This window comes from Bufo bufo, chromosome 4 (genome assembly GCF_905171765.1).
Source record: "Bufo bufo chromosome 4, aBufBuf1.1, whole genome shotgun sequence".
In the NCBI taxonomy this organism is placed as follows: Eukaryota; Metazoa; Chordata; class Amphibia; order Anura; family Bufonidae; genus Bufo; species Bufo bufo.
Window position 1 is genome coordinate 211186412 of NC_053392.1, and position 27216 is coordinate 211213627.

At 43.8% G+C, this 27216-nt stretch overlaps 1 protein-coding gene across 1 annotated transcript in view; it reads left to right on the forward strand.

The window, feature by feature from the left end:
• Window positions 1-23384, forward strand: part of LOC120999111 (fascin-like) — a 125368-nt gene extending 101984 nt beyond the window's left edge. The window contains exons 2-3 of the mRNA XM_040429981.1: window positions 22237-22527; window positions 22569-23384. Of these exons, the coding sequence (XP_040285915.1) occupies window positions 22237-22527; window positions 22569-23198 (921 nt within the window). The 3' untranslated portion in view covers window positions 23199-23384. The remainder of the gene's footprint in view (window positions 1-22236; window positions 22528-22568) is intronic.
• The last annotated feature ends 3832 nt before the right edge of the window (window positions 23385-27216 follow it).

A 27216-nucleotide genomic window follows, 5' to 3' on the forward strand; every position in this document is an offset into this window, starting at 1 on the left:
TGGAAATGTATGCGCAAACAAATTTAAAAAGGTATTTGGGATGTAGAAGCGTCACGCAGGAGATATCCCGCAGATAATGTCAATGCTGTCACCAACGGCTAATAAAAAATTACAGGGAATGTCATAGGTATTTGGGATGAGGAAACGTTCTACAGGAGAGGTACCACCGTTAATGTCCGCAGCGTCTACAAAAAAAGTACACTGTATGTCACAGATAAATGTTTTCAGAGCACACGTTACACTGCAGATGTGGCACTGGTTATGTCACTGTAAGAAGCCGACACCGTCTATTGAAAAAGTACACCGGATGTCACAGATAAATATTGTCAGCGTACATTTTACACTGCAGATGTGGCGCTGGTAATGTCACTGTCTGCAGTGGACACCGTCTATAGAAAAAGTACACTGGATGTCACAGATACATTTTTTCAGCGCACACATTACACTACAGATGTGGCACTGGTAATGTCACTGTCAGAAGCAGACACTGTCTATTGAAAAAGTACACTGTATGTCAGATATTTTTTGGATGCGCACACTTTACCCTGGAGATGTGGCGCAGCAAATGTCACTGCCCGCAGTGGACACCGTCTACGGAAAAAGGACACTGGATGTCACAGATCTTTTTTTACGCGCACACTTGGCACGGGAGATGTGGCGCAGCTAATGTCACTGTCCGCAGCAGACACAGGACACTGGATGTCACAGACATTTTTGGGATTCGCACACTTTACACTGGAGATGTGGCGCAGCTAATGTCACTGTCCGCAGTGGACACCATCTACTTAAAAAGAACACTGGATGTCACAGATATTTTTGGGATGCGCACACTTTACACAGGAGATGTGGCATAGCTAATGTCGCTGTCTGCAGTGGACTAACTATTGCACGCTATTTAGCGCGGGATGCGCTAAAAATAGATATTGCTGCCACACACAACAATAGTCCTTAAAAGGACTTTTGGGTCTCTGAAAAGTATTTCTACTAAAAATATTTGCATAACACACACTGTCTGTCCCTTCCTCAGCAAAGCTCTCCCTGACTAAGACTGAGCCGAACACGCGTCACACACCAGCCAGCAAGCCAATCAAACACCGTTCCAGCCAGCCAATCACTGTAATGCCAGTAACCAACATGGCTACGGCATTACAGTGAGGGCAGTACTTACCTGCACGTTTATTGGCTGCGTAGCAGCCAAGACACGTGCGGGGAGGAGAATCGAGCATTGTGCTCAAGCACATGCGCTATTCGGCCGAATACCAGCATCGAGATGCTCGAGCCGAACTGGTGTTCGGCCGAGCATGCTCAATCAACAGTACTGACCGTCTAATATACAGTCAGGTCCATAAATATTGGGACATCGACACAATTCTAAGATTTTTGGCTCTATACACCTCAATGGATTTGAAATGAAACGAACAAGATGTGCTTTAACTGCAGACTGTCAGCTTTAATTTGAGGGTATTTACATCCAAATCAGGTGAACGGTGTAGGAATTACAACAGTTTGAATATGTGCCTCCCACTTGTGGAACCAAAAGTAATGGGACAGAATAATAATCATAAATCAAACTTTTTAATACTTGGTTGCAAATCCTTTGCAGTCAATTACAGTCTGAAGTCTGGAACGCATAGACATCACCAGACGCTGGGTTTCATCCCTGGTGATGCTCTGCCAGGCCTCTACTGCAACTGTCTTCAGTTCCTGCTTGTTCTTAGGGCATTTTCCCTTCAGTTTTGTCTTCAGCAAGTGAAATGCATGCTCAATCGGATTCAGGTCAGGTGATTGACTTGGCCATTACATAACATTCGACTTCTTTCCCTTAAAAAACTCCTTGGTTGCTTTTGCAGTATGCTTTGGGTCATTGTTAGGGATGAGCGAACCCGAACTGTATAGTTCGGGTTCGTACCGAATTTTGGGGTGTCCGTGACACGGACCCGAACATTTTCGTAAAAGTCCGGGTTCGGGTTCGGTGTTCGGCGCTTTCTTGGCGCTTTTTGAAAGGCTGCAAAGCAGCCAATCAACAAGCGTCATACTACTTGCCCCAAGAGGCCATCACAGCCTTGCCTACTATTGGCATGGCTGTGATTGGCCAGTGCAGCATGTGACCCAGCCTCTATATAAGCTTGGGTCACATAGCGCTGCACGTCAATCTGCTGATTCAAGCATAGGGAGAGGTTGCTGCTGCGACGTTAGGGCGAGATTAGGCAGATTAACTCCTCCAAAAGACTTCATTCTGTGATCGATCTGCAGCTGTGGATCATTGAAGTGCTAATATCGACTTGCTCACTTTTTTGAGGCTGCCCAGAGCGTTTTTAGATCACTTTTTTCTGGGGTGATCGGCGGCCATTTTGTGGCTTGTGGTGCGCCAGCACAAGCTATCACCAAGTGTATTTAACCATCAATAGTGTGGTTATTTTTTGCTATATCCTACATCAGCTGCAGGCTGAGCCTGTGTCACCGAAGTGCATTTAACCATCAACAGTCTGGTTATTTTTTGGCCATATACTACATCAGCTGCAGGCTGAGCCTGTGTCACCGAAGTGCATTTAACCATCAACAGTCTGGTTATTTTTTGGCCATATACTACATCTGGTGCAGGCTGAGCCTGTGTCACCCAAGTGCATTTAACCATCAATAGTGTGGTTATTTTTTGGCCATATACTACATCAGGGGCAAGTTGAGCCTGTCACCCAGCGCCTAAAAAATAGACCTGACATTTCTATTCAACCAAATCAGTACTGTTTTAGCTGGTCAAGTTATTTGTAGTGACCGTAAAAGCACACTTTTTGTTCTGGGTTGAAAAACTATTCACTAATTTGCCATTCTCAAAATAACTAGTTTCTGCTATATCAGGCCTACTTGGAATCTATCCCAAAAAGGATATCTTACATTGAAGGTGCTGATAGTGTCATTCAGAAAAACCTAACACACACGCTACCGTGCAGATACAAGTCTAATTCTGTGATTAAACCTATACCTGTCACACAGCGCAAAAAAAAACAGGCCTCACATTTCTATTCAACCAAATCTGTACTGTTTTAGCTGGTCAAGTTATTTGTAGTGACCGTAAAAGCACACTTTTTGTTCTGGGGTGAAAAACTATTCCCAAATTTGCCATTGTCAAAATAACTACACTGCGTGCAGAATTATTAGGCAAATGAGTATTTTGACCACATCATCCTCTTTATGCATGTTGTCTTACTCCAAGCTGTATAGGCTCGAAAGCCTACTACCAATTAGGCATATTAGGTGATGTGCATCTCTGTAATGAGAAGGGGTGTGGTCTAATGACATCAACACCCTATATAAGGTGTGCATAATTATTAGGCAACTTCCTTTCCTTTGGCAAAATGGGTCAAAAGAAGGACTTGACAGCCTCAGAAAAGTCAAAAATAGTGAGATATCTTGCAGAGGGATGCAGCACTCTTAAAATTGCAAAGCTTCTGAAGCGTGATCATCGAACAATCAAGCGTTTCATTCAAAATAGTCAACAGGGTCGCAAGAAGCGTGTGGAAAAACCAAGGCGCAAAATAACTGCCCATGAACTGAGAAAAGTCAAGCGTGCAGCTGCCAAGATGCCACCAGTTTGGCCATATTTCAGAGCTGCAACATCACTGGAGTGCCCAAAAGCACAAGGTGTGCAATACTCAGAGACATGGCCAAGGTAAGAAAGGCTGAAAGACGACCACCACTGAACAAGACACACAAGCTGAAACGTCAAGACTGGGCCAAGAAATATCTCAAGACTGATTTTTCTAAGGTTTTATGGACTGATGAAATGAGAGTGAGTCTTGATGGGCCAGATGGATGGGCCCGTGGCTGGATTGGTAAAGGGCAGAGAGCTCCAGTCCGACTCAGACGCCAGCAAGGTGGAGGTGGAGTACTGGTTTGGGCTGGTATCATCAAAGATGAGCTTGTGGGGCCTTTTCGGGTTGAGGATGGAGTCAAGCTCAACTCCCAGTCCTACTGCCAGTTTCTGGAAGACACCTTCTTCAAGCAGTGGTACAGGAAGAAGTCTGCATCCTTCAAGAAAAACATGATTTTCATGCAGGACAATGCTCCATCACACGCGTCCAAGTACTCCACAGCGTGGCTGGCAAGAAAGGGTATAAAAGAAGAAAATCTAATGACATGGCCTCCTTGTTCACCTGATCTGAACCCCATTGAGAACCTGTGGTCCATCATCAAATGTGAGATTTACAAGGAGGGAAAACAGTACACCTCTCTGAACAGTGTCTGGGAGGCTGTGGTTGCTGCTGCACGCAATGTTGATGGTGAACAGATCAAAACACTGACAGAATCCATGGATGGCAGGCTTTTGAGTGTCCTTGCAAAGAAAGGTGGCTATATTGGTTACTGATTTGTTTTTGTTTTGTTTTTGAATGTCAGACATGTATATTTGTGAATGTTGAGATGTTATATTGGTTTCACTGGTAAAAATAAATAATTGAAATGGGTATATATTTGTTTTTTGTTAAGTTGCCTAATAATTATGCACAGTAATAGTCACCTGCACACACAGATATCCCCCTAAAATAGCTAAAACTAAAAACAAACTAAAAACTACTTCCAAAAATATTCAGCTTTGATATTAATGAGTTTTTTGGGTTCATTGAGAACATGGTTGTTGTTCAATAATAAAATTAATCCTCAAAAATACAACTTGCCTAATAATTCTGCACTCCCTGTAGTTTCTGCTATATGAGGCCTACTTGAAATCTATCCCAAAAAGGATATCTTACATTGAAGGTGCTGATAGTGTCATTCAGAAAAACCTAACACACACGCTACCGTGCAGATACAAGTCTAATTCTGTGATTAAACCTATACCTGTCACACAGCGCAAAAAAAAACAGGCTTCACATTTCTATTCAACCAAATCTGTACTGTTTTAGCTGGTCAAGTTATTTGTAGTGACCGTAAAAGCACACTTTTTGTTCTGGGTTGAAAAACTATTCCCAAATTTGCCATTCTCAAAATTGTGGTGAACGGGAACAATGAGGAAAACATCTAATAAGGGACACGGACGCGGACGTAGACATGGTCGTGGTGGTGTTAGTGGACCCTCTGGTGCTGGGAGAGGACGTGGCCGTTCTGCCACAGCCACACGTCCTAGTGAACCAACTACCTCAGGTCCCAGTAGCCAGCAGAATTTACAGCGACATTTGGTGGGGCCCAATGCCGTTCTAAGGATGGTAAGGCCTGAGCAGGTGCAGGCATTAGTCAATTGGGTGGCCGACAGTGGATCCAGCACGTTCACATTATCTCCCACCCAGTCTTCTGCAGAAAGCGCACAGATGGCGCATGAAAACCAAGCCCATCGGTCTGTCACATCACCCCCATGCATATCAGGAAAACTGTCTGAGCCTCAAGTTATGCAGCAGTCTCTTATGCTGTTTAAAGACTCTGCTGCCAGGGTTTCCCAAGGGCATCCACCTAGCACTTCCCCAGGGGTGGAAGAGATAGAATGCACTAACGCACAACCACTTATTTTTCCTGATGATGAGGACATGGGAATACCACCTCAGCACGTCTCTGATGATGACGAAACACAGGTGTCAACTGCTGCGTCTTTCTGCAGTGTGCAGACTGAACAGGAGGTCAGGGATCAAGACTGGGTGGAAGACGATGCAGGGGACGATGAGGTCCTAGACCCCACATGGAATGAAGGTCGTGCCACTGACTTTCACAGTTCGGAGGAAGAGGCAGTGGGGAGACCGAGCCAACAGCGTAGCAAAAGAGGGAGCAGTGGGCAAAATCAGAACACCCGCCGCCAAGAGACTCCGCCTGCTACTGACCGCCGCCATCTGGGACCGAGCACCCCAAAGGCAGCTTCAAGGAGTTCCCTGGCATGGCACTTCTTCAAACAATGTGCTGACGACAAGACCCGAGTGGTTTGCACGCTGTGCCATCAGAGCCTGAAGCGAGGCATTAATGTTCTGAACCTTAGCACAACCTGCATGACCAGGCACCTGCAAGCAAAGCATGAACTGCAGTGGAGTAAACACCTTAAAAACAAGGAACTCACTCAGGCTCCCCCTGCTACCTCTTCAACTGCTGCCGCCGCCTCGGCCTCTTCTGCTGCTGCCGCCGCCTCGGCCTCTTCCTCCGCCTCTGGAGGAACGTTGGCACCTGCCTCCCAGCAAACATGGGATGTACCACCAACACCACCACCTGCGTCACCAAGCATCTCAACCATGTCACACGGCAGCGTTCAGCTCTCCATCTCACAAACATTTGAGAGAAAGCGTAAATTCCCACCTAGCCACCCTCGATCCCTGGCCCTGAATGCCAGCATTTCTAAACTACTGGCCTATGAAATGCTGTCATTTAGGCTGGTGGACACACACAGCTTCAAACAGCTCATGTCGCTTGCTGTCCCACAGTATGTTGTTCCCAGCCGCCACTACTTCTCCAAGAGAGCCGTGCCTTCCCTGCACAAACAAGTGTCCGATAAAATCAAGTGTGCACTGCGCAACGCCATCTGTGGCAAGGTACACCTAACCACAGATACGTGGACCAGTAAGCACGGCCAGGGACGCTATATCTCCCTAACTGCACACTGGGTAAATGTAGTGGCGGCTGGGCCCCAGGCGGAGAGCTGTTTGGCGCACGTCCTTCCGCCGCCAAGGATCGCAGGGCAACATTCTTTGCCTCCTGTCTCCTCCTCCTCCTACTCAGCTTCCTCCTCCTCTTCTTCCACCTGCTCATCCAGTCAGCCACACACCTTCACCACCAACTTCAGCAGCCCGGGGTAAACGTCAGCAGGCCGTTCTGAAACTCATATGTTTGGGGGACAGGCCCCACACCGCACAGGAGTTGTGGGGGGGTATAGAACAACAGACCGACGAGTGGTTGCTGCCGGTGAGCCTCAAGCCCGGCCTGGTGGTGTGCGATAATGGGCGAAATCTCGTTGCAGCTCTGGGACTAGCCGGTTTGACGCACATCCCTTGCCTGGCGCATGTGCTGAATTTGCTGGTGCAGAAGTTCATTCGCAACTACCCCGACATGTCAGAGCTGCTGCATAAAGTGCGGGCCGTCTGTTCGCGCTTCCGGCGTTCACACCCTGCCGCTGCTCGCCTGTCTGCGCTACAGCGTAACTTCGGCCTTCCCGCTCACCGCCTTATATGCGACGTGCCCACCAGGTGGAACTCCACCTTGCATATGCTGGACAGACTGTGCGAGCAGCAGCAGGCCATAGTGGAGTTTCAGCTGCAGCACGCACGGGTCAGTCGCACTGCGGATCAGACCCAATTCACCACCAATGACTGGGCCTCCATGCGAGACCTGTGTGCCCTGTTGCGCTGTTTCAAGTACTCCACCAACATGGCCAGTGGCGATGACGCCGTTATCAGCGTTACAATACCACTTCTATGTCTCCTTGAGAAAACACTTAGGGCGATGATGGAAGAGGAGGTGGCCCAGGAGGAAGAGGAGGAAGAGGGGTCATTTTTAGCACTTTCAGGCCAGTCTCTTCGAAGTGACTCAGAGGGAGGTTTTTTGCAACACCAGAGGCCAGGTACAAATGTGGCCAGACAGGGCCCACTACTGGAGGACGAGGAGGACGAGGATGAGGAGGAGGTGGAGGAGGATGAGGATGAAGCATGTTCACAGCGGGGTGGCACCCAAAGCAGCTCGGGCCCATCACTGGTGCGTGGCTGGGGGGAAACACAGGACGATGACGATACGCCTCCCACAGAGGACAGCTTGTCCTTACCTCTGGGCAGCCTGGCACACATGAGCGACTACATGCTGCAGTGCCTGCGCAACGACAGCAGAGTTGCCCACATTTTAACGTGTGCGGACTACTGGGTTGCCACCCTGCTGGATCCCCGGTACAAAGACAATCTGCCCACCTTACTTACTACACTGGAGCATGATAGGAAGATGCGCGAGTACAAGCGCACGTTGGTAGACGCGCTACTGAGAGCATTCCCAAATGTCACAGGGGAACCAGTGGAAGCCCAAGGCGAAGGCAGAGGAGGAGCAAGAGGTCGCCAACGCAGCTGTGTCACGGCCAGCTCCTCTGAGGGCAGGGTTAGCATGGCAGAGATGTGGAAAAGTTTTGTCACCACGCCACAGCTAACTGCACCACCACCTGATACGGAAAGTGTTAGCAGGAGGCAACATTTCACTAACATGGTGGAACAGTACCTGTGCACACCCCTCCACGTACTGACTGATGGTTCGGCCCCATTCAACTTCTGGGTCTCCAAATTGTCCACGTGGCCAGAGCTAGCCTTTTATGCCTTGGAGGTGCTGGCCTGCCCAGCGGCCAGTGTTTTGTCTGAACGTGTATTCAGCACGGCAGGGGGCGTCATTACAGACAAACGCAGCCGCCTGTCTACAGCCAATGTGGACAAGCTGACGTTCATAAAAATGAACCAGGCATGGATCCCACAGGACCTGTCCATCCCTTGTGCAGATTAGATATTAACTACCTCCCCTTAACAATATAATATTCTACTCTAGGGCACTTCCTTATTCAATACTATTTTTATTTTCATTTTACCATTATATTGCGGGGCAACCCAAAGTTGAATGAACCTCTCCTCTGCCTGGGTGCCGGGGCCTAAATGTGTGACAGTGGCCTGTTCCAGTGGTGGGTGACGTGAAGCCTGATTCTCTGCTATGACATGAAGACTGATTCTGCGCTGACATAAGGCCAGATTCTCTGTTACGGGACCTCTCTCCTCTGTCTGGGTGCCGGGGCCTAAATATGTGACAGTGGCCTGTTCCAGTGGTGGGTGACGTGAAGCCTGATTCTCTGCTATGACATGAAGACAGATTCTGTGCTGACATAAGGCCAGATTCTCTGTTACGGGACCTCTCTCCTCTGCCTGGGTGCCTGGGCCTAAATATGTGACAGTGGCCTGTTCCAGTGGTGGGTGACGTGAAGCCTGATTCTCTGCTATGACATGAAGACTGATTCTGTGCTGACATAAGGCCAGATTCTCTGTTACGGGACCTCTCTCCTCTGCCTGGGTGTCGGGGCCTAAATGTGTGACAGTGGCCTGTTCCAGTGGTGGGTGACGTGAAGCCTGATTCTCTGCTATGACATGAAGACTGATTCTCTGCTGACATGAAGCCAGATTCTTTGCTATGGCATGAAGAGACTGATTCTCTGCTGACGTGAAGCCAGATTCTCTGCTATGGGACCTCTGTCCAATTGATATTGGTTCATTTTTATTTTTTTTATTTTTATTTTAATTCATTTCCCTATCCACATTTGTTTGCAGGGGATTTACCTACATGTTGCTGCCTTTTGCAGCCCTCTAGCTCTTTCCTGGGCTGTTTTACAGCCTTTTTAGTGCCGAAAAGTTTGGGTCCCCATTGACTTCAATGGGGTTCGGGTTCGGGACGAAGTTCGGGTCGGGTTCGGATCCCTAACCCAAACATTTCCGGGAAGTTCGGCCGAGCTTCTCGAACCCGAACATCCAGGTGTTCGCTCAACTCTAGTCATTGTCCATCTGCACTGTGAAGCGCCGTCCAATGAGTTCTGAAGCATTTGGCTGAATATGAGCAGATAATATTGCCCAAAACACTTCAGAATTCATCCTGCTGCTTTTGTCAGCAGTCGCATAATCAATAAATAAAAGAAAACCAGTTCCACTGGCAGCCATACATGCCCACGCCATGACACTACCACCACCATGCTTCACTGATGAGGTGGTATGCTTAGGATCATGAGCAGTTCCTTTCCTTCTCCATACTCTTCTCTTCACATCACTCTGGTACAAGTTGATCTTGGTCTCATCTGTCCATAGGATGTTGTTCCAGAACTGTGAAGGCTTTTTTAGATGTCATTTGGCAAACTCTAATCTGGCCTCCCTGTTTTTGAGGTTTACCAATGGTTTACATCTTGTGGTGAACCCTCTGTATTCACTCTGGTGAAGTCTTCTCTTGATTGTTGACTTTGACACACATACACCTACCTCCTGGAGAGTGTTCTTGATGTGGCCAACTGTTGTGAAGGGTGTTTTCTTCACCAGAGAAAGAATTCTTCGGTCATCCACCACAGTTGTTTTCCGTGGTCTTCCGGGTCTTTTGGTGTTGCTGAGTTCACCTGTGCGTTCCTTCTTTTTAACCGCCTCACGTCCGCCCATAGGATATAAACGTCCTATGGGTGGACGTCTATTTCTGACAGCACGTTTTAAAACGTCCTGTCAGAAATAGCAGCTGCACGCTAATCGTGCAGCTGCTGATAGGGTTGCCCGCTGTCAGTGACAGCAGGGCAACCCTAAGACAAGGCAGGGACAGTGCCCAGGTGTCCCTGCCTTCACGATCGCTGCAGACACAGCGCTCACCGAGCGCTGTGTCTGCAGAGAAGGAAGCGCTGTGCGCTTCCTGTTCCGGCCCGGCGGTCATGTGACCGCCGTGACCGGAGAGTGCAGGAGCTGTGTGAGGTCTCTAAGAGACCTCGATCAGCCCTGCTCTGAGGCTGTACAGCGCAGGATTGCTGCTGTACAGCCTCTCTAGGGGTGCATTTGTCCTGTAACTGGGGCTACTATGTCAGCCCCAGTTACAGGAGAAATCAACAGTGAAAAAAAAAAAAAAAAGTGAAGTAAATGTCCCCCAGAGGTCTTGTATGACCTTATGGGGGACGAAAAGTGTAAAATAAAATAAAAATAAAATAAAGTGTTGAAAAAATAAAATAAAAAAAAGGTTCACATGTAAAAAAAAAAAAAATCCCAAGTAAGGAATAAAAAAAAAAAAAAAAATAGAAAAAATAAAATAAAATAGACATATTTAGTATTGCCGCGTCCGTAAAAACCAGCTCTATAAAAATATCACATGACCTAACCCCTCGGGTGAACACCGTAAAAAATAAATAAAAAAAACTGTGTCAAAACAAGCAATTTTTGTCACCTTGCATCACAAAAGGTGCAACACCAAGTGATCAAAAACGCGTATGTCCCACAAAATGGTACCAATAAAACCGTCACCTCATCCCGCAAAAAATGAGCCCCTACATAAGAAAATCTCTCAAAAAATAAAAAAACTATAGCTCTTAGAACATGGAGACACTAAAACATAATTTTTTTGGTTTCAAAAATGCTATTATTGTGTTAAAGTGAAACAAATAAAAAAAAGTATACATATTAGGTATTTCCGCGTCCGTAAAAACCAGCTCTATAAAAATATCACATGACCTAACCCCTCGGGTGAACACCGTAAAAAAAAAAAAAAAAAAACTGTGTCAAAACAAGCAATTTTTGTCACCTTGCATCACAAAAGGTGCAACACCAAGTGATCAAAAACGCGTATGTCCCACAAAATAGTACCAATAAAACCGTCACCTCATCCCGCAAAAAATGAGCCCCTACATAAGAAAATCTCTCAAAAAATAAAAAAACTATAGCTCTCAGAACATGGACACATTAAAACAATTTTTTTGTTTCAAAAATGCTATTATTGTGTAAAACTTTAATAAATGAGAAAAAGTATACATATTAGGTATCGCCACGTCCGTAACAATCTGCTCTATAAAAATGTCACTTGACTGAACCCCTCAGGTGAACGCTGTAAAAATAAATAAATAGAAACTGTGCTAAAACAACCAATTTTTTGGTCACCTTGCCCCATAAAGTGTTATAATGAATGATCAAAAAATCATATGTACCCAAAAATAGTACTAATAAAACTGGCACCTTATCCCCTAGTTTCCAAAATGGGGTCACTTCTTGGGAGTTTCTACTGTAAGGGTGCATCAGGGGGCTTCAAATGGGACATGGCATCTAAAAACCATGTGGAGTTCCTTTCCTTCTGCGCCCTGCCGTGTGCCCATACAGCAGTTTACGACCACATGTGGGGTGTTTCTGTAAACCGCAGAATCTGGGTAATAAATATTGAGTTTTGTTTGGCTGTTAACCATCGATGTGTTAAAGAAAAAAATTGATTAAAATGGAAAATCTGCCAAAAAAGTGAAATTTAAAAATTTGATCTCCATTTTTCTTTAATTCTTGTGGAATGCCTAAAGGGTTAACAAAGTTTGTAAAATCGGTTTTGAATACCTTGAGGGGTGTAGTTTCTACAATGGGGTCATTTATGGGGGTATCCACTATGTAGGCCCCACAAAGTGACTTCAGACCTGAACTGGTCCTTATAAAGTGGGTTTTGGCAATTTTCTTACAAATTTGAAGAATTGCTTCTTAACTTCTAAGCCTTCTAACGTCCTAAAAAAATAAAATGACATTTCCAAAATGATGCCAACATAAAGTAGACATATGGGAAATGTTAAATAATAACTATTTTATGAGGTATCACTTTCTGTTTTGAAAGCAGAGAAATTGAAATTTAGAAAATTGCGAATTTTTCAAATTTTTGGGTAAATTTGGGATTTTTTCATAAATAAAGGTGAAATATTTTGACTCAAATTTATGACTATCATGAAGTACAATGTGTCACGAGAAAACAATCTCTGAATGACTTGGATAAATAAAGGTGTTCCAAAGTTATTACCACATAAAGTGAGATATGTCAGTTTTGCAAAATTTGGCCTGGTCAGGAAGGGGGCAAAGGGCCCAGATGGGAAGTGGTTAAGAATGTTCCAAACACTTGTTTTGTCCACGCCTAATGTTTTTGCTGTCTCTCTGATGGGTTTGTTTGTTTTTTTCAGCCTAATGATGGCTTGCTTCACTGATAGTGACAGCTCTTTGGATCTCATCTTGAGAGTTGACAGCAACAGATTCCAAATGCAAATAGCACACTTGAAATGAACTCTGGACCTTTTATCTGCTCATTGTAATTGGGATAATGAGGGAATAACACACACCTAGCCATGGAACAGCTGAGAAGCCGATTGTCCCATTACTTTCGGTCCCTTAACAAGTGGGAGGCACATATGAAAACTGTTGTAATTCCTACACCATTCACCTGATTTGGATGTAAATACCCTCAAATTAAAGCTGACAGTCTGCAGTTAAAGCACATCTTGTTCGTTTCATTTCAAATGCATTGTGGTGGTGTATAGAGCCAAAAATGTTAGAATTGTGTTGATGTCCCAATATTTATGGACCTGGCTGTACCTCCAGCCACATAATCACTTGTTCTTTTCTGTCAGGTGAATGCCTAACTTTTGGGGCCCGTACTCCCATGGCCTAAAATAAAAATTTTCTAGACTCCTGCAGGGCACATTTTTGAGAGTTTCCCTTTAAGATGCATAAAAATGGCCCCTGCTTAAAATACATATTTTTTGTGGGAATTTTTGCCATTTATCCACCTCTGGTATGTCACTGTCCATGTTGTGGGACTATTTGTGCACTTCTATTAAGTATTTAGTGGCTGCAAATATGACCTGAAGGTTTTTCAGGTTCGCCTGCCATTAAAGTAAATGGGGCCCGCCGCGAACGCACAGTTCACGAACATCTGATCGCGAACGCGCATTCGTGAAATGTCCTGGCCGATGTTCGTCCATCACTGCTCTCAACATCTCTTTGGGGTAACTATGCCACCCGCTACTTTCCGGGCAGGAAAGCTTGCCCAGGGCAAACTTGGCCAGTTGAAGCCACAATTCAAGTTTGGCTGCCCAGTAGTCCAGAGGCTCTTGGATCTGGGGTGACAGAGTAGAGTTCAAGTATGCCATCTGCTGGTTCAGGTTCTGCTGCATGTCCTGCTGCTGGGTGGTTTCTGAAGAAAACTCCTCATTAGAGGCTCAAGACTTAAGTTGCTGCTGATGGAGCTGGTGCTTCCTCTGCCCCCACCCCCCGCCAGCAGCCATGGTAGTGGAGTGTGAGCTCGGAGGGTTCCCCTTGTTAGACCTTCGTGAGGATGGACGATGGTGCACATAGGCAGCGACCAATCAACTACAAAGGATGTCTTTATAGCAGTTGAGTTTTCAATCAACTCAACATGCATCTGGCCATTTGCGCAAGAGACTCAGAGGGATTCCCTGCCTTAATCTCCACTGCATCCTGCCACGGTCTGTCAGGGTTATCTGCATTGTCTTTGTCATGAACCTCTAGCTCCTCATGCTCCTCCTGCTCCTCTCTTGTCGCATGGACAGATAAACCACCTAATTGTGTATAGAATTCCTGGGTGTTTATGTTTTCCTCCTAGTCCTCATCCTCCTCCTGTGCCAGTTATGCTTGCATAGGTGGCCATGGCATGTAGGCACCACATCTTCTGTCCCCTTAACAGTCAGATTTATCAGCATCCGCTTCAGGACGTGAAGGAGAGGAATTGTCACGGCCTATGGTGTGCTTAGTGATATTTTCCTTCACTTGATTGCCCGTGACTACGTTTGGTGTTGTATGCATGTGGTGGCAGTGTCTCGGCCTTCTGGCTGATCCCCAGGACATGGTTGCCACGCATGCAGTTGCCCGCGGCAACAGGTGAAGTCTGTGTTTGTGTGTACTTCCCCTTTAAGTGGCCGTCTTCCCTTGCCTTGTGTTGGAAGGGTTAACTTTCTTCCAAGTATGTGTGCACTGGGTGTGTCTGTGTGTGGGTGTGGCTACATGGGCTATAAAGCCTCAGTTTAGATCAGTAGTCTGGGGGGTACTTCAGCCATGGCTAGCTGGAGTCATCCTCCTGTGATATACCATCTGCCAGTGGGGGCCACCCTTGTGGTCATAGCCTATGTTACATGGTGTTATGAAGGTGTGTGTTTGGTCTCTTTATTTATTGCAGCTTATGGTTTCCTGGGTTCCCGTGTGATGTGTGGTGTGTGCTGTGTCCCTTGTGTTGTTGTGGACAGCAGCACTTGCACATGGGTTCCAGGCTGTGTGTCTGTGGCAGGTAGGTGTGGTTCTTGTTTCACTTACCTGCCATTGCCATATGTCTGTTTATGTTTCCCCTTTCTTTATTGCTTGGCCAGTGAGACTCCTGTTCGTCCGTATCCTGGAGGAACAGGTAGTCTTACCCTTCTCCTAGTCCAGGGCCACCCTGAGGGCGAGTAGGAATATTAGGTTCCGGAGTATGAGCCCTCCCACCATCAGGGTCGGCTCATATGGCTAGGAGACAGGGTCAGAATTAGGGATTGATAGGAGGTGATCTGCTCCCTGATTCCTGTCCTGGCCTTGCATCGACCATCCATCTTCTGGCATCGCACGGCTGAGGGTTTTCCCCATCCTCAGCCGTGACAGGAATGACATCATTCATCCCGTAGTCCTGGTGACTGACAAAAAAAGTGGCCTCCTGAAAGGGCCTGAGCAAACGACAGGTGTCGCGCATTAGCTGCCACTGTCTAACTTCGAAGTTACACCGGGTAGTAGTCCTTTCCGTCTGCATCACCAAAAATTTGGTTGCGGGTTTCCTCTGCTCATACAGTTGGTCCAACATGTGGAGCGAGGAGTTACAATGTGTGGAAACATTGCATATGAGGCGATGCAGCGGAACACCATTCTGCCTTTGCAAGTCAAGGAGGGTGTGTTTTGCATAGTAAGAGTGGCTGAAGTGCATGCAGTTTCCTTGACATTTAAGACGTCTTGCAGTTGGGTGGAAGACTTCAGGAATCGGATGACAACCAGAATGACGATGTGAGCCATGCAGGGCACATGGGTCAGCCCTCTCTGACGCACATGTAGACAGAATGTTCTTCCCGTGAGTGATCATTGACCCTATCTACAGTTGCGAGGAGTCATCCAAGATTCTATTTCTTGGTTGATGGCATGGAGCAATTCCTCCCCGATATGACTCTGTTCACCCAGGCTGGCCAGGTGCAGAACCACGTGACAATGCCATGCTTTGCATAGGTGGTATGGAGGAGGACCACTCTGAACACCTATAGTAGAGGATGAGGATAAAGTGGATGATATTGGCGCAGAAATCCCATGATTACAATGCAAAGGCGGCACTGCCATCACTATTTTTTCAGAGCCCTTAAGGGAATGAAACGTGAGATCCGATTGGTTGCTATGGAGAACTATGACAGTCTAAATGAGGCCCAGTGTGTCCTTCCACGTAACACACAGTATTGCACGGTCTATCACACAGGGTTGCTCACAGGCTGTAGACTGGCTTTTTTTTGTTACAGGCCTGTCCCTTACACCGGTCTTGGCTGCTTCCAGAATTCACAGACTAGTCTTCTTTCTACCCCTCCACTCTACCCTCAACTCCTGTGCAGCATTTGGCTTTAGAAGCCCGAGCTAATTCCTGTGGTTTGTACCCTTATCACCTTTGCTAGTTATCATATGAATAAATGCTGGATTGGTCTCCAGTGGTAGAAGTTCACGCCTCCATACCTTGCGTGCTACTAATCATGAGGACTCCCCCAGAATGTCAGCATGCTGTCATGGTCCACCCATGAAATTATAACTATACATCATGCTCTCCATAGTAACTTGGTGCCTCACTCACACAAGTTTACTTATTTCTACCATTCACAGGCATTTCATAGCAGCTTAAAGGCATATTGCATGGTAATTTACATATCATCACAACATACAGTAGCATATGAACATTGGTGCAAGTTGCAGAACAGGGCACTCCTAAGCGCTAGGAGTTACAATAGCATGAATAAAATCTTAATGCAATAGCAATGCCAGCATGTTCTAGCAACAGTAACATTAAAGTTCAACAGTTCAGTTAGGAGGTATTGCCACCACAATAGGGTCAAATGCATTGGCACACCTTCCCTGAAGACAGACCATGTGATTGCTAACAGACCCCCGGGGAAGGGAGGTCTGGTTCTGAACTCCTCCTCCTGTTCACAGCTAGAGATGTCGCGAACATAAAATTTTCCCTTTGTGAACGGCGAACGCGAACTTCCGCAAATGTTCGCGAACGGGCGAACCGCCATAGACTTCAATAGACAGGCAAATTTTAAAACCCACAGGGACTCTTTCTGGCCACAATAGTGATGGAAAAGTTGTTTCAAGGGGACTAACACCTGGACTGTGGCATGCCGGAGGGGGATCCATGGCAAAACTCCCATGGAAAATTACGTAGTTGACGCAGAGTGTGGTAAGTTGAATTCACAATGCGATTAATATAACCTGCATTAATCGCATTGCGAATTCAACTTAGAGCTAAGTTCCTAATGGTTGTATTGCTAGAATTGACGAATATAACGAATATAGCACTATATTCTCAATCTTCGTTATATTCTAGCAATACAATCATTAGGAACCCAGCTCTAAGTTGAATTCGCAATGCGATATAACCTGTATTAATCGCATTGCGATTACAACTTAGATCTGAGTTCCTAATGGTTGTATTGCTAGAATTGCCGAATATAACGAATATAGCACTATATTCTTAATCTTCGTTATATTCTAGCAATAGAACGATTAGGAACCCAGCTCTAAGTTGAATTTGCAATGCGATTAATAAAATCTGTATTAATCGCATTGCGATTACAACTTAGTCAAATTTGTGACACTGCAGCTTCAGAATGAATCTAAGATGGATGCTGTCCTTGCTTTTTGATAGGAGGTGGGAGGGTCTGGGAGGGAAGGTATGCTGATTGGCTGGAATGTGTCTGCTGACTGTGAGGTACAGGGTCAAAGTTTGCTCAATGATGATGTATAGGGGGCGGACCGAACATCGCATATGTTCGCCCGCCGCGGCGAACGCGAACAAGCTATGTCCGCCGGGAACTGTTCGCCAGCGAATAGTTCGGGACATCTCTATTCACAGCATGGAAACACTGCATTTTCATGCAGTCGCCACTAAAGGGAGCTCAGTTTTATAATATTTTATGTGAGGGGAAGCAGCGATGTAGCGGTATGTGGAGGGAATTTATAAATCTATTTTTGAACGCTGTCTACTGTAAATACATTGTGAATTGGGATGAGTGAATCGACTTCAGATAACAAAATCCGAGGTCGATTCGCATAAAAGTTTGTTCTAATACTGTACGGAGCAGGAGCTCCATACAGTATTAGAATGTATTGGCTCCGATGAGCCGAAGTTATTACTTCACGAAGTCTCGCGAGACTTCACATAATAACTTCATAAATGAATTTGTACTGTAAAAAAACTTTTCCCGAATTCGGGTTCGGTTCCAAGTGGTTCGGGAAATGTTTTTTTACAGTACAAATTAATTTATGAACTTATTATGTGAAGTCTCACAAGACTTTGCAAAGTAATAACTTCGGCTCATCAGAGCCAATACATTCTAATACTGTATGGAGCTCCTGCTCCATAGAGTATTGGAACGAAGTTTTATGCGAATTGACTTCAGATGTTTCATCCGATATCGATTCACTCATCCCTATTCACAATGTATTTACAGTAGACAGCTTTCAAAAATAGATTTATAAATTCCCTCCACATACCGCTACATCACTGCTTCCCCTCACATAAAATATTATAAAACTAAGCTCCCTTTGAAAACATTGCTTTCAATCTGCCTTTTATGCTCTTCCACATGTATCAAATTAATGCTAGGTGCTTGAAAATTTGCAGCACTAGCTACTTCCTCGATTTGCATAACCTTATGGCTTGTCCTTCTTGGTGTTGCATTTTAATATTAAGGAGTATATCTAAAATTTCTTGGCAATAGATTTTCTTTAACTCAATGAAATAGTAAGTTGTATCTAAGTGGTAATTTACAGCATACATAAATGATCAACAAAAAAAAAAAGGAAAAACTTGATTTTGTTTTAGCATAATAGACAGATATTTTCAGCTTTTCGCCTCTGTGATTTGGGGATTCCCTATAGCTTATCAGAAATTTGCTGACCGATGGAAAACCGACTCAAACCTTGCCAAAGCTCATGAATTATACATTTCCTGGTAGACTACAATAGTGTATGAACATTTCACAGCTTCAAGTGACAGTCTGTTCATGCCAGTTGACAATCTCAGGTGAGCCTATTAGAGATGAAGCTTTTCTAAGTTGGTTTCTTTTTCTTCCAGACCTCTCTGGTTATTTGTCACATCACTCTTCAAATAATAGTTGATATTTCTATTATTTATTTAATGTTACTCCTCATTTAATGGCGCCTCATTCTTTTGATTGATGGAGATCCCAACAATCAGACTCCAACTGATTGGATACTTATACCCAATCCCATGAATAGGTTTTATGGTGGGACAACCCCTTTAAATGTTGTATAGTAGGTATAATATTATAATATGACAGTTCAAATACTGGATGGCAGTCAATACTGGATGGCAATTATGGTGGACCAGACCTTATTATTATAACTCCTGGCTGAAATTCCTAAATACTTTATATAAATTATGTGCCATAAAACTTGTATTCATGCTCCAAAAAGCCCAAAGAAATATAAAGGAAATCAATTTGGTTGCGATTGTATTTAGGGTTGATGTATACTGTGTACTGTATACAATATATATATATATATATATATATATACATACAGTCATGGCCAAAAGTTTTGAGAATTACACAAATATTAGTTTTCACAAAGTTTGATGCTAAACTGCTTTTAGATCTTTGTTTCAGTTGTTTCTGTGATGTAGTGAAATATAATTACACGCATTTCATACGTTTCAAAGGCTTTCATCGACAATTACATGACATTTATGCAAAGAGTCAGTATTTGCAGTGTTGGCCCTTCTTTTTCAGGACCTCTGCAATTCGACTGGGCATGCTCTCAATCAACTTCTGGGCCAATTCCTGACTGATAGCAACCCATTCTTTCATAATCACTTCTTGGAGTTTGTCAGAATTAGTGGGTTTTTGTTTGTCCACCCGCCTCTTGAGGATTGACTACAAGTTCTCAATGGGATTAAGATCTGGGGAGTTTCCAGGCCATGGACCCAAAATGTCAACGTTTTGGTCACCGAGCCACTTAGTTATCACTTTTGCCTTATGGCACGGTGCTCCATCGTGCTGGAAAATGCATTGTTCTTCACCAAACTGTTGTTGGATTGTTGGAAGAAGTTGCTGTTGGTGGGTGTTTTGGTACCATTCTTTATTCATGTGTTTTTGGGAAAAATTGTGAGTGAGCCCACTCCCTTGGATGAGAAGCAACCCCACACATGAATGGTCTCAGGATGCTTTACTGTTGGCATGACACAGGACTGATGGTAGCGCTCACCTTTTCTTCTCCAGACAAGCCTTTTTCCAGATGCCCCAAACAATCGGAAAGAGGCTTCATCGGAGAATATGACTTTGCCCCAGTCCTCAGCAGTCCATTCACCAAACTTTCTGCAGAAGATCAATCTGTCCCTGATGTTTTTTTTGGAGAGAAGTGGCTTCTTTGCTGCCCTTCTTGACACCAGGCCATCTTCCAAAAGTCTTCGCCTCACTGTGCGTGAAGATGCGCTCACACCTGCCTGCTGCCATTCCTGAGCCAGCTCTGCACTGGTGGCACTCCGATCCCGCAGCTGAATCCTCTTTAGGAGACGATCCTGGCGCTTGCTGGACTTTCTTGGACGCCCTGAAGCCTTCTTAACAAGAATTAAACCTCTTTCCTTGAAGTTCTTGATGATCCTATAAATTGTTGATTGAGGTGCAATCTTAGTAGCCACAATATCCTTGCCTGTGAAGCCATTTTTATGCAACGCAATGATGGCTGCACGCGTTTCTTTGCAGGTCACCATGGTTAACAATGGAAGAACAATGATTTCAAGCATCACCCTCCTTTTAGCATGTCAAGTCTGCCATTTTAACCCAATCAGCCTGACATAATGATCTCCAGCCTTGTGCTCGTCAACATTCTCACCTGAGTTAACAAGACGATTACTGAAATGATCTCAGCAGGTCCTTTAATGACAGCAATGGAATGCAGTGGAAAAGTTTTTTGGGGATTAAGTTAATTTTCATGGCAAAGAAGGACTATGCAATTCATCTTATAACTCTTCGTAACATTCTGGAGTATATGCAAATTGCTATTATAAAAACTTAAGCAGCAACTTTTTCAATTTCCAATATTTATGTAATTCTCAAAACTTTTGGCCACGACTGTACATATATATAATTAATGTCTGTTTGTCTGTCTTTTTGTCTGTCCTTTATAGGCATCCAAAAGCCTGAACCGTCAGACACCAAATTTGGCACATACAGTCAGGTCCATAAATATTGGGACATGGACACAATTCTAAAATTTTTGGCTCTATAAACCACCACAATGGATCTGAAATGAAACGAACAAGATATGCTTTGCTTGCAGACTGCCAGCTTTAATTTGAGGGTATTTACATCCAAATCAGGTGAACGGTGCAGGAATTACAACAGTTTGCATATGTGCCTCCCACTTGTTAAGGGACAAAAAGTAATGGGACAATTGTCTTCTCAGCTGTTCCATGGCCAGGTGTGTGTAATTTCCTCATTATCCCAATTACAATGAGCAGATAATAGGTCCAGAGTTCATTTCAAGTGTGCTATTTGCATTTGGAATCTGTTGCTGTCAACTCTCAAGATGAGATCCAAAGAGCTGTCACTATCAGTGAAGCAAGCCATCATTAGGCTGAAAAAAAAACAAATTAAACCCATCACAGAGAAAGCAAAAACATTAGGCATGGCCAAAACAACTGTTTGGAACATTCTTAAAAAGAAGGAACGCACCGGTGAGCTCAGCAACACCAAAAGACCCAGAAGACCACGGAAAACAACTGTGGTGGATGACCGAAGAATTCTTTCCCTGGTGAAGAAAACACCCTTCACAATAGTTGGCCAGATCAAGAACACTCTCCAAGAGGTAGGTGTTTGTGTGTCAAAGTCAACAATCAAGAGAAGACTTCACCAGAGTGAATACAGAGGGTTCACCACGAGCCTCAAAAACAGGAAGGCCAGATTAGAGTTTGCCAAATGACATCTAAAAAAGCCAACATAGTTCTGGAACAACATCTTATGGACAGATGAGACTAAGATCAACTTGTACCAGAGTGATGGGAAGAGAAGAGTATGGAGAAGGAAAGGAACTGCTCATGATTCTAAGCATACCACCTCATCAGTGAAGCATGGTGATGGTAGTGTCATGGCGTGGGCATGTATGGCTGCCAATGGAAATGGTTCTCTTGTATTTATTGATGATGTGACTGCTGACAAAAGCAGCAGGATGAATTCTGAAGTGTTTCGGGCAATATTATCTGCTCATATTCAGCCAAATGCTTCAGAACTCATTCGACATCGCTTCACAGAGCAGATGGACAATGACCCAAAGCATACTGCAAAAGCAACCAAAGAGTTTTTTAAGGGAAAGAAGTCGAATGTTCTGCAATAGCCGAGTCAATCCCCTGACCTGAATCCGATTGAGCATGCATTTGACTTGCTGAAGACAAAACTGAAGGGAAAATGCCCCAAGAACAAGCAGGAACTGGAGACAGTTGCAGTAGAGGCCTGGCAGAGCATCACCAGGGATGAAACCCAGCGTCTAGATTAACGCCTCAGCTTCCAGCCTTAAGAAGAAACAAGTGTGGCTGCTGGAACCCGTGGGTGAAGAGGCAGTGCTGCTGCGGAGCCACTTAGGCCGATACCTCTCCGCGGACAAGGACGGACGCGTATCCGGCAAGACCGAAGCCCCCGACTCGGAGTGCCGCTTCCTAGTAAGCGCACAGGGTGATGGCCGTTGGGTGCTGCAGTCTGAGGTGTACGGCCGATACCTAGGCCGTTCGGAAGACCGAATCAGCTGCTTCTCGCCCTCTATATCATCAGCCGAGAAATGGGCTGTTCATCTGGCCATGCACCCCCAGGGATTGATCTATCTGCGAACCAAGATGAAGAGAGCGATCAAGAGACATTCCAACTGGAAATCAATACGGACACAAAGAAGTGTGCCTTTTGGACTCATACTGGGAAATACTGGACATTGTCAAGTAATGGTGGAATCCAAGCAACTGCTTCAACTTTGAATGACAATTGTTACTTTAGCATTGATTGGTGTGATCGGCGGATTACTTTGAAGGCAGCAAATGGAAAGTTTGTCATTGCCAAGAAAAATGGACAGCTGGCTGCATCTGTGGATTCTCCTGAATCTGAACAATTCTTGATGAAACTCATTAACCGTCCTCTAATTGTCCTTCGAGGAGAACATGGATTCATTGGGTGTCGTAAAATGACTGGTACCCTAGATTGTAACCGATCAATTTATGATGTTTTTCAACTGGAATTTAATGATGGGGCATACAACCTTAAAGATTCCACACAAAAATACTGGACCGTGGGAAATGATACTTCTGTTACTAGCAGTAGCCCATCTCGGGTAGATTTCTTTTTTGAGTTCTTTGACCAGAACAAGATTGCAATCAAGGTGAATGGCCTCTATCTGAAGGGAGACCATGCTGGTGTTCTTAAAGCCAATGCAGAGTCAATTGATTCCTCTACATTATGGGAGTATTAAGCACCTGTAAACCTGTGGCCTAAATCCATAGTTTTTCTCTGGTCTTTCAATACACATCCTGTGTTTCTTGTGCCTATGTCTTTCTCAGCAGGACATTGCATATGCATAACGCTTTGGTTGTTGAAAGGTGAACTCTTGTTTGCAGATATATTTTATTTACCAAAATTACTCTGTCAAATAAAATATATGAACGGAAAAAAAAAAAAAAAGGAACTGGAGACAGTTGCAGTAGAGGCCTGGCAGAGCATCACCAGGGATGAAACCCAGCGTCTGGTGATGTCTATGCGTTCCAGACTTCAGGCTGTAATTGACTGCAAAGGATTTGCAACCAAGTATTAAAAAGTGAAAGTTTGATTTATGATTATTATTCTGTCCCATTACATTTGGTCCCTTAACAAGTGGGAGGCACATATGCAAATTGTTGTAATTCCTGCACCGTTCACCTGATTTGGATGTAAATACCCTCAAGTTACATCAACCCTTAATACAATCGCAACCAAATTGATTTCCTTTATATTTCTTTGGGCTTTTTGGAGCATGAATACAAGTTTTATGGCACATAATTTATATAAAGTATTTAGGAATTTCAGCCAGGAGTTATAATAATAAGGTCTGGTCCACCATAATTGCCATCCAGTATTGACTGCCATCCAGTATTTGAACTGTCATTGTATAATTTTATACCTACTATACAACATTTAAAGGGGTTGTCCCACCATAAAACCTATCCATAGGATTGGGTATAAGTATCCAATCAGTTGGAATCTGATTGTTGGGATCTCCATCAATCAAAAGAATGAGGAGCCATAGTCCCCAGAGTGAATGGAGGGCTTGCATGCACTCTGCTACTCCGACAGGACTCAGCTATCTCCGGCAGTCTTATATAGTTGAATGCCTCAGCATTTGTTTTTTTTATGTTTCATGTTTTGTTTTGTAACCACCACATCAGTACATTTCTTATCATGTACTGTTATTTTTCAACTAAAATTCAATAAACATGTGCTAACCCCTGACTTCAGTCATTTATATTCTTAACATACTGTGTGCTTTTTAAACCAAGAATATGTTTTTTTAAGAATATTGATTTTTCCATCAGAAGTCACCTACTTCCTTTTGATTGTATAATATGCAAGAATAAATGAGGTGAAAGTGCTGTAAATGAAGAATAGATTTTTTAGGATTGTTTTTTTACTGAATTGTTCTTGTTATTTGGTCGCATATGCAATTTACTGGATATAGACAATGACCTGCACAGTTGATGTTTACTTCTGGAAAAAGGTCATCAAGTTGCTTCACTGGTCATCTTTCTTAATTCTAGGAGCAGCTTCAAGTTAGCTAAGATTTGCAGTTAAACCATAGACTAAAAAACAACAACAACAAAAAAACATGTACAAAAGCTACCGTACATAAAGTTCAGAACCGGAGGATGCCAAAAAAGGTCACTAGATATGTCTAAAAATTCAAGAGCATTTTCAGTAGCTATATTGTATATAGATGCAATAGGTATGCTAATTAAAAATGAAAGCACAACGCATCTTCTACAAGGCTGGGGCTACTTGATGATCTTGGCATGGAAAATTGTAGAAATAAATGGCTGCAGTGCAACTTGAAGTTGCTTCAACAGTGACCGCAATATCATAGCAGCGCAAGGTTGGATTATATTTAGCAATTCTGGGTTACAGTCACAGCAGTGATCGCATTATTTTCTATGGCTTCACTGCTACACAGAGATCCTTGACTGCACAACAAGTGTCAGGGCCAAGATCACCTTGCAGCACCAGCCAAAGTCATATTATGATATCTGAAGTGTGTAGAGTGTATCAAACATCAACTTTAATTGAGTTTACTCAATAACTCCTTTCCATATGTCCTATAAGGACATATGGATGTTCTAGAACAGTGGTCCCCAACCATTGGCTTGTGTGGTTCACCATGGGAGTCCTGAGTTATGACCATGTTTTCTGGTGATTGACATTGTTGCAGACCTATCATAGATTTACCTCAGTGCCATTTTAGATCATGTAATACTAGTATTAAAGTTCACACTAAAATATTTACCAGAAAATGTTTGCAATTTCACGTTTTTTGTTACTCCACATTCAAACTTTCTCTCCTTTTTTGAGAGTTAGATGCCTCTACATAAATTCAGCTCATCCACTGCCAGCTAAAGGGGTATTAAGACCAGTGTCTAAAACACGGGTCTTAATAAATGACCCCCTATGTCTTCTCTTAGTGAATCCGCTTCTGGCTTTGCCTTTGAAAACTACATAAAAAAAAATGAATGTGTAAACATAATCTTACTGTACTGTATAAAGGCAAATGCATGTAATTAATAAATACCATGCAACAATCTTTTGGCGCAAAGTTCACACATTTTCACAGGACATCCAGATTCTCGTAATCAGACTGTGTAAGCATCCTGGAATTATCAAAAGAAAGGCACTTCCGCTTTATTGCTACTTCTGCTTCAGAAACATTCCCAAAATTTTAGCATATTCTTTTCTTTTCATGTATCCATTAAAATGCAAGCATTGCTTAAATTAGCACATTAAGCACTACGGCAATTAATGTCTTTGTACTATACTTTGAACGCTTTTCAGTTGAATAGAGGAAAGCAATCTAGGAGAAGACATGCAGATTGTATCTGATGCTAGCCCGTCAGGATAACAAAGAGAAATAATTAAAAATCATGTTCTACAACGCATGTTGGCTATCATTTATTCCTTGCTTAGAGACAAACACTTGTTATTCATACTTCTCATTATTTGCACTATTATAGCAGTAGCCTTCTGCACAGGTTGCTGACCGGGTGACTTGGCACATGGGCGCCTGCTGATTTTTTATACAGGCTGAAGACATTAACCATTGCTGATAGAATATGATTTGCGCTGCAGCTGGCGCTATTATAGTGTATACTATGTATACTATTTTCTAATTGGTGCAATTATATATCTACTGTGGATAACAGGTGCAATTTTGCAGATTTATTCTTTATAAAACTTTATATCAAATCATTTCAAATAACTATCTTACCAGGGAGGCCACAATTTGTCTGGAGAGCTACATGTATCTTGGCGTCTTTTTCACAGCGCCTGACTCTCTAACGCCTTGACAAACAAGTGTCAAGGATCCAATGAGGTGGTCCTTGGTCAAACATCACACTTCCGCCCAATGGGTTCTCCCGAGGTGATTCTAGATGATAAAGACTGGCACTTAAAAAAAAACTACAGTTCAGTGGCTGATAATTGGCAATTCAAATAAAATCTCCTGTTGGAATTGAAATACGGGTAGTGCAGGGCCATAAAAGAAACCTGTTGCTGTATTATAAAGATCCTATGATGTATTTGAATAAGAACTGGTGTAACCTTAAAAGGTATCTTTCACCAGGAAATTCACTTTTAAACCAGGCACAACAAAACCTTCTGAGGTGTAATTTTAATCCGTATGTATATGAGTAATTAAGTGCACCAGCCATTCTGTGCACCCTTGATCCTCCAGCTTTCTCTGCTAGTCCCTACCTCTGCTACATGATTGAAAGACCAGCAAGATGACAATGGAGGAACCGATAACAATATACACAGTGAATATTTAATAGCCTTAGCTGCAATGCAAATATTATTCTATATTATCAGCAACGACAAAGTACTTTGCCTGAAAAAAAATCTGCATGTGCACATAAGCTAAGTCTCACCGTGAACAACCTGTGCACACGCCTATTGATATAAAGGTGCAAATAATGAGAAGCATGAATTACAAGTAGAGATGAGAAAATTTCTTGAAATTTGTTTTGGGTCCAATTCTAAAGCCTCATGCACGTGATGGCAAAACATGGGTTCCAGCCGCATGCAGGCCGCCATTTTCTTTCTCCTTCTGTAGAAATGTCCTATCCTTGTTTGCAATATGGACAAGTACAGAACATGTTCTATTTATTTATTTAGTTTTTTTTGGGGGGGGCACCCTGGACCTGGCATATAGATGTGGACAGCGCTTTGCATTTTATGGGTCAGCATCCGATCCA